Here is a 13,196-nt window from a genome sequence, read left to right as displayed (position 1 = left end):
GTTTGTTGTACTTGTACTGTAACACGCTACTGTTTGACTCTACTCGTACTGAGATACACGCTACTGTTTGACTCTACTCGTACTGTAACACACGCTACTGTTTGACTCTACTCGTACTGTAACACACGCTACTGTTTGACTCTACTCGTACTGTAACACACGCTACTGTTTGACTCCACTCGTACTGTAACACACGCTACTGTTTGACTCTACTCGTACTGTAATACACGCTACGGTTTGTTGTACTTGTACTGTAACACGCTACTGTTTGACTCTACTTGTACTGTGATACACGCTACGGTTTGTTGTACTTGTACTGTAACACGCTACTGTTTGACTCGACTCGTACTGTGATACACGCTACAGTTTGACTCTACTCGTACTGTAATACACGCTACGGTTTGTTGTACTTGTACTGTAACACGCTACTGTTTGACTCTACTTGTACTGTGATACACGCTACGGTTTGTTGTACTTGTACTGTAACACGCTACTGCTTGACTCGACTCGTACTGTGATACACGCTACAGTTTGACTCTACTCGTACTGTAATACACGCTACGGTTTGTTGTACTTGTACTGTAACACGCTACTGTTTGACTCTACTTGTACTGTGATACACGCTACGGTTTGTTGTACTTGTACTGTAACACGCTACTGTTTGACTCGACTCGTACTGTGATACACGCTACTGCTTGACTCGACTCGTACTGTGATACACGCTACTGTTTGACTCGACTCGTACTGTGATACACGCTACTGTTTGACTCTACTCGTACTGTGATACACGCTACTGTTTGACTGTACTTGTACTGTAATACATGCTACTGTCTGACTGTACTTGTACTGTAACATGCTACTGTTTGACTCTATTCGTACCGCGATACACACTACTGTTTGACTGTACTTGTACTGTAACACGCTACTGTTTGGCTGTACTTGTACTGTAACATGCTACTGTTTGACTCTACTCGTACTGTGATACATGCTACTGCGTGACTGTACTTGTACTGTAACATGCTACTGTTTGACTGTACTTGTACTGTAACATGCTACTGTTTGACTCTATTCGTACCGCGATACACACTACTGTTTGACTGTACTTGTACTGTAACACGCTACTGTTTGGCTGTACTTGTACTGTAACATGCTACTGTTTGACTCTACTCGTACTGTGATACATGCTACTGCGTGACTGTACTTGTACTGTAACATGCTACTGTTTGACTGTACTTGTACTGTAACATGCTACTGTTTGACTGTACTTGTACTGTAACACACGCTACTGTTTGACTGTACTTGTACTGTAACACACGCTACTGTGTGACTGTACTTGTACTGTAACACACACTACTGTTTGACTCTACTCGTACTGTAATACATGCTACTGTCTGACTGTACTTGTACCGTAACACACGCTACTGTCTGACTGTACTTGTACTGTAACACACGCTACTGTGTGACTGTACTTGTACTGTAACACACACTACTGTTTGACTCTACTCGTACTGTAATACATGCTACTGTCTGACTGTACTTGTACCGTAACACACGCTACTGTGTGACTGTACTTGTACTGTAACACACACTACTGTTTGACTCTACTCGTACTGTAATACATGCTACTGTCTGACTGTACTTGTACCGTAACACACGCTACTGTGTGACTGTACTTGTACTGTAACACACACTACTGTTTGACTCTACTCGTACTGTAATACATGCTACTGTCTGACTGTACTTGTACCGTAACACACGCTACTGTGTGACTACTTGTACTGTAACACACACTACTGTTTGACTCTACTCGTACTGTAATACATGCTACTGTCTGACTGTACTTGTACCGTAACACACGCTACTGTCTGACTGTACTTGTACTGTAACACACGCTACTGTGTGACTGTACTTGTACTGTAACACACACTACTGTTTGACTCTACTCGTACTGTAATACATGCTACTGTCTGACTGTACTTGTACTGTAACACACGCTACTGTTTGACTGTACTTGTACTGTAACATGCTACTGTTTGACTGTACTTGTACTGTAACATGCTACTGTTTGACTGTACTTGTACTGTAACACACGCTACTGTTTGACTGTACTTGTACTGTAACACATGCTACTGTTTGACTGTACTTGTACTGTAACACACGCTACTGTTTGACTGTACTTGTACTGTAACACACGCTACTGTGTGACTGTACTTGTACCGTGATACGCTACTGTGTGACTGTACTCGCACCGTACTGCTCTAAATACGTGAATCACTCACCTGGAAGTACTGCACAGCAGAGGACTCCTCCGTCCTCTCGCTGAAGGCTGAATGCTCAGTGTTGTGCCCACGACTGTTCTTCAGGATGTTATAGAAGGACTGAAAGTCTGAAACGCAGAATGAGGAACGTTCAGGCTCCACGCTGGAGCTAGCGTTTGATAACGCAGGATTCCCACGTGCGTGTGTGCGTGCGTGTGTGTGTGGGACGGCCTGTCTCTGACAGGTTAATTGATGGGCGGTGCCTGAACTACAGCTGACTGGACTCACCTCCACCTTAGATGCCGTTCTCTGCTTTATGTCTTTGGTTCCCATTGTTAACGACGTAGTTTTCATTAAATACTAATTCACTTCCTTCTTGTTTGTCATGGCTCCTGATAAACGGAGGTCATGGAGGGGAGGGCTATTACCAACTACAAGCCCAAAGCCCCCCGAGCCCTGAAGGACTTGGACTTGGTTGCCTTTATTTGGGGGTCCTTAGTGCGGGCTGAGGACCAGGTTTGAGTAAAACGGGGACACGGCGGATAAAAGCACCACATTTTATTTATGTGCTCTACATCACCATAGCTTTCAGTTTTTGGTGGGAGCCGCCTCATCAAGATGGCGGACGGCGGCCATATTGGATTTCCGCCATGTAAAATCTATAAATGCCAATATCTCGGCTTCCAAGCCACTTAGAAGGTCAATCTTGGTGTCAAAGTATACATTTACTGAGTCAGGGAATGCATTAAAGCTATTGAGAATACCACTAGATGATTATTTCTGCAGATATCAAATAAATAATGTTCATTCTGGCAACGTATGCATCGTTTTCAGCTCGATTCCTAAGCAGCTGGACATAAATGGATGACATGCATGGATTGAACTTGATTTGCTTCACTTTTTAACCCTTATGCGGTGTTAGGGTCCGAACGGACCCGTTTCAAGAATGTAAAATGCAATTAATGCCGTCAAACATTTTTTAATCGGAACAAGGCTTATAGTATGTGCTCATGGTGGCTATTTAACATAAGTATTATTACATGTATAGTCAAATGATCTGTTAGACCGTGCTTGTTTTCAGACCGCATATTTGCGTTCCCCAGGTTCTCTAGCTTCCCTACCACCCAGAACGGTAATAAGGGTGAACTGATGAATGCCGATATGACCGACTTGAATCCCACTTCCCGACCAAACTGAGCCGGTACGGGCTTTGTGGTGAGCCACAATAAAACCCATCTACATTATGATGTCGATTCTGAAAAACACAGCCCTAATGCACGCGATTAAATAACAATGGAACCATGCTTTTGAAAATTGATAATGTCGCATCATCACAAACAATTGGTGCGATGATTAATTCAGTTCAGTTCAGTTTTATTTCTGTAGCGCCAGATCACAACAGGAAGTCATCTCAAGGCTTTACAGGATCAGCAGGGAAACACAGAACCCAACTTGACCCACAAGAGCAACGGAGGCAAGGAAAAACTTCCCTTTAACGGGCAGAAACCTTGGACAGAACCTAGGCTCATGGTGGACGGCCGTCTGTCTGACCGGCTGGGTTGAGAGAGAGAGAGAGAGAGAGAGAGAGAGAGAATGGCAGGTCGGTTTGTCCGGCTGTCTTTCAGTCAGCTTTGTTTAGCAGAAGATAATAATGTGACTGCTCCTTTGATGAGGGTGGTCCGGCTAGCACTGCTAAGTTTCTCTCATCGGAGATGGTCCAGGTGAGACGGATGGGTGCGAGCGCGTTTGTGTTTACCTGCAGGCGAGGAGAACTGCAGCAGGACGCTGTTGCAGCCCAGCGTGATGATGAACGACTGCTTGCCCACACGGCTGCACTCGGTCTCCCTGGAAACCGAACACTTGAACACACTCGCCTCCTCTCCTGGAAAGAGTGGAAAGAGTTGGGAAAACATTCTACACACAGCGCTGCATAGAAACGTTGAGATTACTATGACAACCGTCTCAACGGCAGGTCTGAACTAGGGTCGCACCGACCAGCGACCTTTGAAAAGCATGACCTGCTGGTTCCAATTTGTCAAGTAACACCTTCAATGTTCCAATCACTTTAAAGTGCACAGTAGAGCTGGGCCATATATATATATATATATATATATATATATATATATATATTGCATGTACCTGTTGAAGAGTTCGATTAAAACGTGAATATCCAGTTGGGTAAAATAGATATTTTGTCGTCTTCATATTTAAGAGCAGAATATAACACGTCTCCTCCTACATCACATAAAACATCAAAGAAACCAGAAAATACACAAAAATGACGACCATGGCATCGTTTATTTTTATTTTTTAAAAGCTTGTAAGTGCAGCAGCCTGGTTTGAAATTAAAGGTTCACTGAACTTAACTTGATTGTGACCCCCCCCCCCCCCCCTTTTTGAATCCTCCCTCATAATTGACATTCTTGATTCAGATGTGTTAGTGTTAGAGCAGCGGTCCCCAACCACCGGCCCGTCAGCCGTCTGTTACCGGCCGCACGGAAACAACGACCAACGTATCGATTATCAGCGTCCAAGAACCCCGAAATAAAAGACCAGAACCCCAAAATAAAAGACCAGAACCCCGAAATCAAAGACCAGAACCCCGAAATAAAAGACCAGAACCCTGAAATAAAAGACCAGAACCCCGAAGTCAAAGACCAGAACCCCGAAATAAAAGACCAGAACCCTGAAATAAAAGACCAGAACCCCGAAATAAAAGACCAGAACCCCAAAATAAAAGACCAGAACCCCGAAATCAAAGACCAGAACCCCGAAATAAAAGACCAGAACCCTGAAATAAAAGACCAGAACCCCGAAGTCAAAGACCAGAACCCTAAAATAAAAGACCAGAACCCCGAAATAAAAGACCAGAACCCCGAAATAAAAGACCAGAACCCCGAAATAAAAGACCAGAACCCCGAAATAAAAGACCAGAACCCCGAAGTCAAAGACCAGAACCCTAAAATAAAAGACCAGAACCCCAAAGTCAAAGACCAGAACCCCGAAATAAAAGACCAGAACCCTAAAATAAAAGACCAGAACCCCGAAGTCAAAGACCAGAACCCTGAAATAAAAGACCAGAACCCTGAAATAAAAGACCAGAACCCTAAAATAAAAGACCAGAACCCCGAAATAAAAGACCAGAACCCCGAAATAAAAGACCAGAACCCTGAAGTCAAAGACCAGAACCCTGAAGTCAAAGACCAGAACCCCGAAGTCAAAGACCAGAACCCTGAAATAAAAGACCAGAACCCTAAAATAAAAGACCAGAACCCCGAAATAAAAGACCAGAACCCTGAAGTCAAAGACCAGAACCCCGAAGTCAAAGACCAGAACCCTGAAATAAAAGACCAGAACCCTAAAATAAAAGACCAGAACCCTGAAATAAAAGACCAGAACCCCGAAGTCAAAGACCAGAACCCTGAAATAAAAGACCAGAACCCTAAAATAAAAGACCAGAACCCTAAAATAAAAGACCAGAACCCCGAAGTCAAAGACCAGAACCCTGAAATAAAAGACCAGAACCCCGAAGTCAAAGACCAGAACCCTGAAATAAAAGACCAGAACCCCGAAATAAAAGACCAGAACCCTGAAATAAAAGACCAGAACCCTGAAATAAAAGACCAGAACCCTGAAATAAAAGACCAGAACCCTAAAATAAAAGACCAGAACCCTAAAATAAAAGACCAGAACCCTGAAATAAAAGACCAGAACCCCGAAGTCAAAGACCAGAACCCTAAAATAAAAGACCAGAACCCCGAAATAAAAGACCAGAACCCCGAAATAAAAGACCAGAACCCTAAAATAAAAGACCAGAACCCTAAAATAAAAGACCAGAACCCCAAAGTCAAAGACCAGAACCCTAAAATAAAAGACAAGAACCCTAAAATAAAAGACCAGAACCCCGAAATAAAAGACCAGAACCCCAAAGTCAAAGACCAGAACCCTGAAATAAAAGACCAGAACCCTAAAATAAAAGACCAAAACCCCGAAGTCAAAGACCAGAACCCTGAAATAAAAGACCAGAACCCTGAAATAAAAGACCAGAACCCCGAAGTCAAAGACCAGAACCCTGAAATAAAAGACCAGAACCCCGAAGTCAAAGACCAGAACCCTAAAATAAAAGACCAGAACCCTGAAATAAAAGACAAGAACCCTAAAATAAAAGACCAGAACCCTGAAATAAAAGACCAGAACCCTGAAATAAAAGACCAGAACCCTGAAATAAAAGACCAGAACCCCGAAGTCAAAGACCAGAACCCCGAAGTCAAAGACCAGAACCCCGAAGTCAAAGACCAGAACCCCGAAGTCAAAGACCAGAACCCCGAAGTCAAAGACCAGAACCCCGAAGTCAAAGACCAGAACCCCGAAGTCAAAGACCAGAACCCCGAAATAAAAGACCAGAACCCCGAAATAAAAGACCAGAACCCCGAAATAAAAGACCAGAACCCCGAAGTCAAAGACCAGAACCCCGAAGTCAAAGACCAGAACCCCGAAGTCAAAGACCAGAACCCCGAAGTCAAAGACCAGAACCCCGAAGTCAAAGACCAGAACCCTGAAATAAAAGACCAGAACCCTGAAATAAAAGACCAGAACCCCGAAGTCAAAGACCAGAACCCCGAAGTCAAAGACCAGAACCCTGAAATAAAAGACCAGAACCCCGAAGTCAAAGACCAGAACCCTAAAATAAAAGACCAGAACCCTAAAATAAAAGACCAGAACCCCAAAGTCAAAGACCAGAACCCTAAAATAAAAGACAAGAACCCTAAAATAAAAGACCAGAACCCCGAAATAAAAGACCAGAACCCCAAAGTCAAAGACCAGAACCCTGAAATAAAAGACCAGAACCCTAAAATAAAAGACCAGAACCCCGAAATAAAAGACCAGAACCCTGAAATAAAAGACCAGAACCCCGAAATAAAAGACCAGAACCCCGAAATAAAAGACCAGAACCCTGAAATAAAAGACCAGAACCCCGAAGTCAAAGACCAGAACCCCGAAGTCAAAGACCAGAACCCCGAAGTCAAAGACCAGAACCCCGAAGTCAAAGACCAGAACCCCGAAGTCAAAGACCAGAACCCCGAAGTCAAAAACCAGAACCCCGAAGTCAAAGACCAGAACCCCAAAGTCAAAGACCAGAACCCTGAAATAAAAGACCAGAACCCCGAAATAAAAGACCAGAACCCCGAAGTCAAAGACCAGAACCCCGAAATAAAAGACCAGAGCCCTGAAATAAAAGACCAGAACCCCGAAGTCAAAGACCAGAACCCCGAAGTCAAAGACCAGAACCCCGAAGTCAGACCAGAACCCTGAAATAAAAGACCAGAACCCCGAAGTCAAAGACCAGAACCCCGAAGTCAAAGACCAGAACCCCGAAATAAAAGACCAGAACCCCGAAATAAAAGACCAGAACCCTAAAATAAAAGACCAGAACCCTAAAATAAAAGACCAGAACCCCAAAGTCAAAGACCAGAACCCTAAAATAAAAGACAAGAACCCTAAAATAAAAGACCAGAACCCCGAAATAAAAGACCAGAACCCCAAAGTCAAAGACCAGAACCCTGAAATAAAAGACCAGAACCCTAAAATAAAAGACCAAAACCCCGAAGTCAAAGACCAGAACCCTGAAATAAAAGACCAGAACCCTGAAATAAAAGACCAGAACCCCGAAGTCAAAGACCAGAACCCTGAAATAAAAGACCAGAACCCCGAAGTCAAAGACCAGAACCCTAAAATAAAAGACCAGAACCCTGAAATAAAAGACAAGAACCCTAAAATAAAAGACCAGAACCCTGAAATAAAAGACCAGAACCCTGAAATAAAAGACCAGAACCCTGAAATAAAAGACCAGAACCCTGAAATAAAAGACCAGAACCCCGAAGTCAAAGACCAGAACCCCGAAATAAAAGACCAGAACCCCGAAGTCAAAGACCAGAACCCCGAAGTCAAAGACCAGAACCCCGAAGTCAAAGACCAGAACCCTAAAATAAAAGACCAGAACCCTGAAATAAAAGACAAGAACCCTAAAATAAAAGACCAGAACCCTGAAATAAAAGACCAGAACCCTGAAATAAAAGACCAGAACCCTGAAATAAAAGACCAGAACCCTGAAATAAAAGACCAGAACCCCGAAGTCAAAGACCAGAACCCCGAAGTCAAAGACCAGAACCCCGAAATAAAAGACCAGAACCCCGAAGTCAAAGACCAGAACCCTAAAATAAAAGACCAGAACCCCGAAGTCAAAGACCAGAACCCTGAAATAAAAGACCAGAACCCCGAAGTCAAAGACCAGAACCCTGAAATAAAAGACCAGAACCCCGAAATAAAAGACCAGAACCCTGAAATAAAAGACCAGAACCCTGAAATAAAAGACCAGAACCCTGAAATAAAAGACCAGAACCCTAAAATAAAAGACCAGAACCCTAAAATAAAAGACCAGAACCCTGAAATAAAAGACCAGAACCCCGAAGTCAAAGACCAGAACCCTAAAATAAAAGACCAGAACCCCGAAATAAAAGACCAGAACCCCGAAATAAAAGACCAGAACCCTAAAATAAAAGACCAGAACCCTAAAATAAAAGACCAGAACCCCAAAGTCAAAGACCAGAACCCTAAAATAAAAGACAAGAACCCTAAAATAAAAGACCAGAACCCCGAAATAAAAGACCAGAAGCCCAAAGTCAAAGACCAGAACCCTGAAATAAAAGACCAGAACCCTAAAATAAAAGACCAAAACCCCGAAGTCAAAGACCAGAACCCTGAAATAAAAGACCAGAACCCTGAAATAAAAGACCAGAACCCCGAAGTCAAAGACCAGAACCCTGAAATAAAAGACCAGAACCCCGAAGTCAAAGACCAGAACCCTAAAATAAAAGACCAGAACCCTGAAATAAAAGACAAGAACCCTAAAATAAAAGACCAGAACCCTGAAATAAAAGACCAGAACCCTGAAATAAAAGACCAGAACCCTGAAATAAAAGACCAGAACCCTGAAATAAAAGACCAGAACCCCGAAGTCAAAGACCAGAACCCCGAAATAAAAGACCAGAACCCCGAAGTCAAAGACCAGAACCCCGAAGTCAAAGACCAGAACCCCGAAGTCAAAGACCAGAACCCTAAAATAAAAGACCAGAACCCTGAAATAAAAGACAAGAACCCTAAAATAAAAGACCAGAACCCTGAAATAAAAGACCAGAACCCTGAAATAAAAGACCAGAACCCTGAAATAAAAGACCAGAACCCTGAAATAAAAGACCAGAACCCCGAAGTCAAAGACCAGAACCCCGAAATAAAAGACCAGAACCCCGAAGTCAAAGACCAGAACCCCGAAGTCAAAGACCAGAACCCCGAAGTCAAAGACCAGAACCCCGAAGTCAAAGACCAGAACCCCGAAGTCAAAGACCAGAACCCCAAAGTCAAAGACCAGAACCCTGAAATAAAAGACCAGAACCCCGAAATAAAAGACCAGAACCCCGAAGTCAAAGACCAGAACCCCGAAATAAAAGACCAGAACCCCGAAGTCAAAGACCAGAACCCCGAAGTCAAAGACCAGAACCCCGAAGTCAAAGACCAGAACCCTGAAATAAAAGACCAGAACCCCGAAGTCAAAGACCAGAACCCCGAAGTCAAAGACCAGAACCCTGAAATAAAAGACCAGAACCCCGAAGTCAAAGACCAGAACCCTGAAATAAAAGACCAGAACCCTAAAATAAAAGACCAGAACCCTGAAATAAAAGACCAGAACCCCGAAGTCAAAGACCAGAACCCTGAAATAAAAGACCAGAACCCCGAAGTCAAAGACCAGAACCCCGAAATAAAAGACCAGAACCCCGAAGTCAAAGACCAGAACCCTGAAATAAAAGACCAGAACCCCGAAGTCAAAGACCAGAACCCCGAAGTCAAAGACCAGAACCCCGAAACAAAAGACCAGAACCCCGAAGTCAAAGACCAGAACCCCGAAGTCAAAGACCAGAACCCCGAAGTCAAAGACCAGAACCCCGAAATAAAAGACCAGAACCCTGAAATAAAAGACCAGAACCCCGAAGTCAAAGACCAGAACCCCGAAGTCAAAGACCAGAACCCCGAAGTCAAAGACCAGAACCCCGAAGTCAAAGACCAGAACCCCGAAGTCAAAGACCAGAACCCTGAAATAAAAGACCAGAACCCTGAAATAAAAGACCAGAACCCCGAAGTCAAAGACCAGAACCCTGAAATAAAAGACCAGAACCCTAAAATAAAAGACCAGAACCCTAAAATAAAAGACCAGAACCCTGAAGTCAAAGACCAGAACCCTAAAATAAAAGACAAGAACCCTGAAGTCAAAGACAAGAACGTGAAATTTATGAAACAAAAAACGTGAACATGAGGGACTGAAGGAATTATTGAGAGCACAACTTATGGTGAGTAGATATTGGAGTAATACTTGTTTTATAGTTATTACAAGTGCATAATATAAAGTTTATTGTTAAGATTATAGTCCTCTTTTTTTATTTAATTTTACCCCCCCCCCCGGTCCGCAAAAAAATTTGCCGCCATGAAACCGGTCCATGGCAGGAAGAAGGTCGGGGACCGCCGGGTCAAAGCGTAAACCTTCGTATTCTTTTGCTAACTTAAATACGGGGCTCCTCAAATACGGGGCTCCTCAAATACGGGGCTCCTCAAATACGGGGCTCCTCAAATACGGGGCTCCTCAAATACGGGGCTCCTCAAATACGGGGCTCCTTAAATACGGGGCTCCTTAAATACGGGGCTCCTTAAACACGGGGCTCCTTAAACACGGGGCTCCTTAAATACGGGGCTCCTTAAATACGGGGCTCCTTAAACACGGGGCTCCTTAAACACGGGGCTCCTTAAATACGGGGCTCCTTAAACACGGGGCTCCTTAAATACGGGGCTCCTTAAATACGGGGCTCCTCAAATACGGGGATCCTTAAATACGGGGATCCTCAAATACGGGGCTCCTTAAATACGGGGCTCCTCAAATACGGGGCTCCTCAAATACGGGGCTCCTCAAATACGGGGCTCTTTAAATACGGGGCTCCTTAAATACGGGGCTCCTTAAATACGGGGCTCCTTAAATACGGGGCTCCTTAAACACGGGGCTCCTTAAATACGGGGCTCCTTAAACACGGGGCTCCTTAAACACGGGGCTCCTTAAATACGGGGCTCCTCAAATACGGGGCTCCTCAAATACGGGGCTCCTCAAATACGGGGCTCCTTAAATACGGGGCTCCTTAAATACGGGGCTCTTTAAATACGGGGCTCCTTAAATACGGGGCTCCTTAAATACGGGGCTCCTCAAATACGGGGCTCCTCAAATACGGGGCTCCTCAAATACGGGGCTCCTCAAATACGGGGCTCCTCAAATACGGGGCTCCTTAAACACGGGGCTCCTTAAATACGGGGCTCCTCAAATACGGGGCTCCTCAAATACGGGGCTCCTCAAATACGGGGCTCCTTAAATACGGGGCTCCTTATTGGACTCGGACTCGGGTCTGAAGACGCTTCACTGTTCATCCAAGAGAGAGAAAGATTGAATCTACAGGATGTGGATGAATGTGAATCCACACAAGCGACAGGACCAAGACACAGACCCAAGTCAAGCAGCCGAGAAGCACCCGAACCGGAACCAGAACCAGAACCAGAACCAGAACCAGACCCAGAACCAGAACCAGACCCAGAACCAGACGCTTCAGAATGCAGTTCTACCGCTGTACGTCGACATCTTAAAAACAGTCAATAAACACGATCAAAAGGGCTGCTCCCTCTCAGCGGGACATCCCAGTGAATGAAGGACGCTGCGGAGGAGGGGGCAGCCCCCCCACCGGAGGGGACGCAGCTATTGTTCCAATGAGAACAAAGATGAATGCATAAACAATGAGGGCCCCACAACATACGAAAAAGAGCACCCCCAAGAAAAGCTTTCAAAGTTTCTGTTTTCCGTAGTGAGCAGATACGGAGCAAAAAACGCTCCCGCAGGAGCGGCGAACGCATGGACGCGGCGCCCGGACGCGGCGAACGCATGGACGCGGCGAACGCATGGACGCGGTGCCCCGCGGCGCCCGGACGCGGCGCCCCGCGGCGGGCGAGGAACCCTCTCCTCCGCTAAGACCCAGACTAGCACACAAATCAGATAAAAGGTCATTTATAAGACTTCTAGCCATATTTATGCGCCAGAATAGACACCGCCACGTTACGGGAGGAAGACGCCGGGATGCGTGAGCGACGCTAGCACGCCGTAGCGTTGAACCGGGCCGGCGGCATTGTTTAACTAGCATTGGACTAGTTACTGAGGAGACTAACTTAGCTAGCTCAGTCTCCAATGGCCTCCTAGCGGTCCCTCTCTGGGGGAGCACAACAGTCCGCTTTACAGCCCTTAGCATCACCGGATAATGGAGAAACGCGCTCTTTCAGCGGCGCCCTCGTGATAAGCAGGGGGGGACGCGCTCTTTAAGACGGGTTAGCTCCTGGTGGCTAATGCTACCTATAGCCAGTTTAGCGGCTTAGCATTAGCACTGGATGCTAATACAGGCCGAAGTGCTCAGGAAAGCTCAACTCACCATTGGAGAGATTGATGAGGGCGGCATCTTGCGTGCTTTTCACCTCTAACCGCAGCGGCTGCTGCTCGGAGTGTCGCTGAATATCTCCATTCGCGTCTCCGATGGAGAGGAGCCGCACGCCGGGGAACACCGAGACCGCCATCTTCGATCTGGAAGTGGAGCTCGGTCGGTAGCGCAGCTCTCTGCTGGAGGCAGGCTGGGCATCAACATCACAACAGCCCCCCCTGGTGGATTAAAGTGGGTATCACAGCAGCCCCCCCCTCTAGCGGATTAAAGTGGGTATCGCGTAAACACAGCTGGTTAGGTTAGGTATTTATTTATTTCAGGCAATGACAAAACAAACCGAGCCACATTTAAACAATAAATAAATAATATGTCA

At 45.2% G+C, this 13,196-nt stretch overlaps 1 protein-coding gene across 1 annotated transcript in view; it reads right to left on the bottom strand.

The window, feature by feature from the left end:
* Positions 1-12,962, bottom strand: part of carm1 (coactivator-associated arginine methyltransferase 1) — an 82,883-nt gene extending 69,921 nt beyond the window's left edge. The window contains exons 1-3 of the mRNA XM_068749566.1: positions 12,818-12,962; positions 4,015-4,140; positions 2,280-2,386 (exon numbers count right to left, since the gene is read on the bottom strand). Coding sequence (XP_068605667.1) covers positions 2,280-2,386; positions 4,015-4,140; positions 12,818-12,959 — 375 coding nt within the window. The 5' untranslated portion in view covers positions 12,960-12,962. The remainder of the gene's footprint in view (positions 1-2,279; positions 2,387-4,014; positions 4,141-12,817) is intronic.
* Positions 12,963-13,196: the final 234 nt, after the last annotated feature.

This window comes from Brachionichthys hirsutus, chromosome 16 (genome assembly GCF_040956055.1).
Source record: "Brachionichthys hirsutus isolate HB-005 chromosome 16, CSIRO-AGI_Bhir_v1, whole genome shotgun sequence".
In the NCBI taxonomy this organism is placed as follows: Eukaryota; Metazoa; Chordata; class Actinopteri; order Lophiiformes; family Brachionichthyidae; genus Brachionichthys; species Brachionichthys hirsutus.
This window is presented reverse-complemented; position numbering and strand designations above follow the sequence as displayed.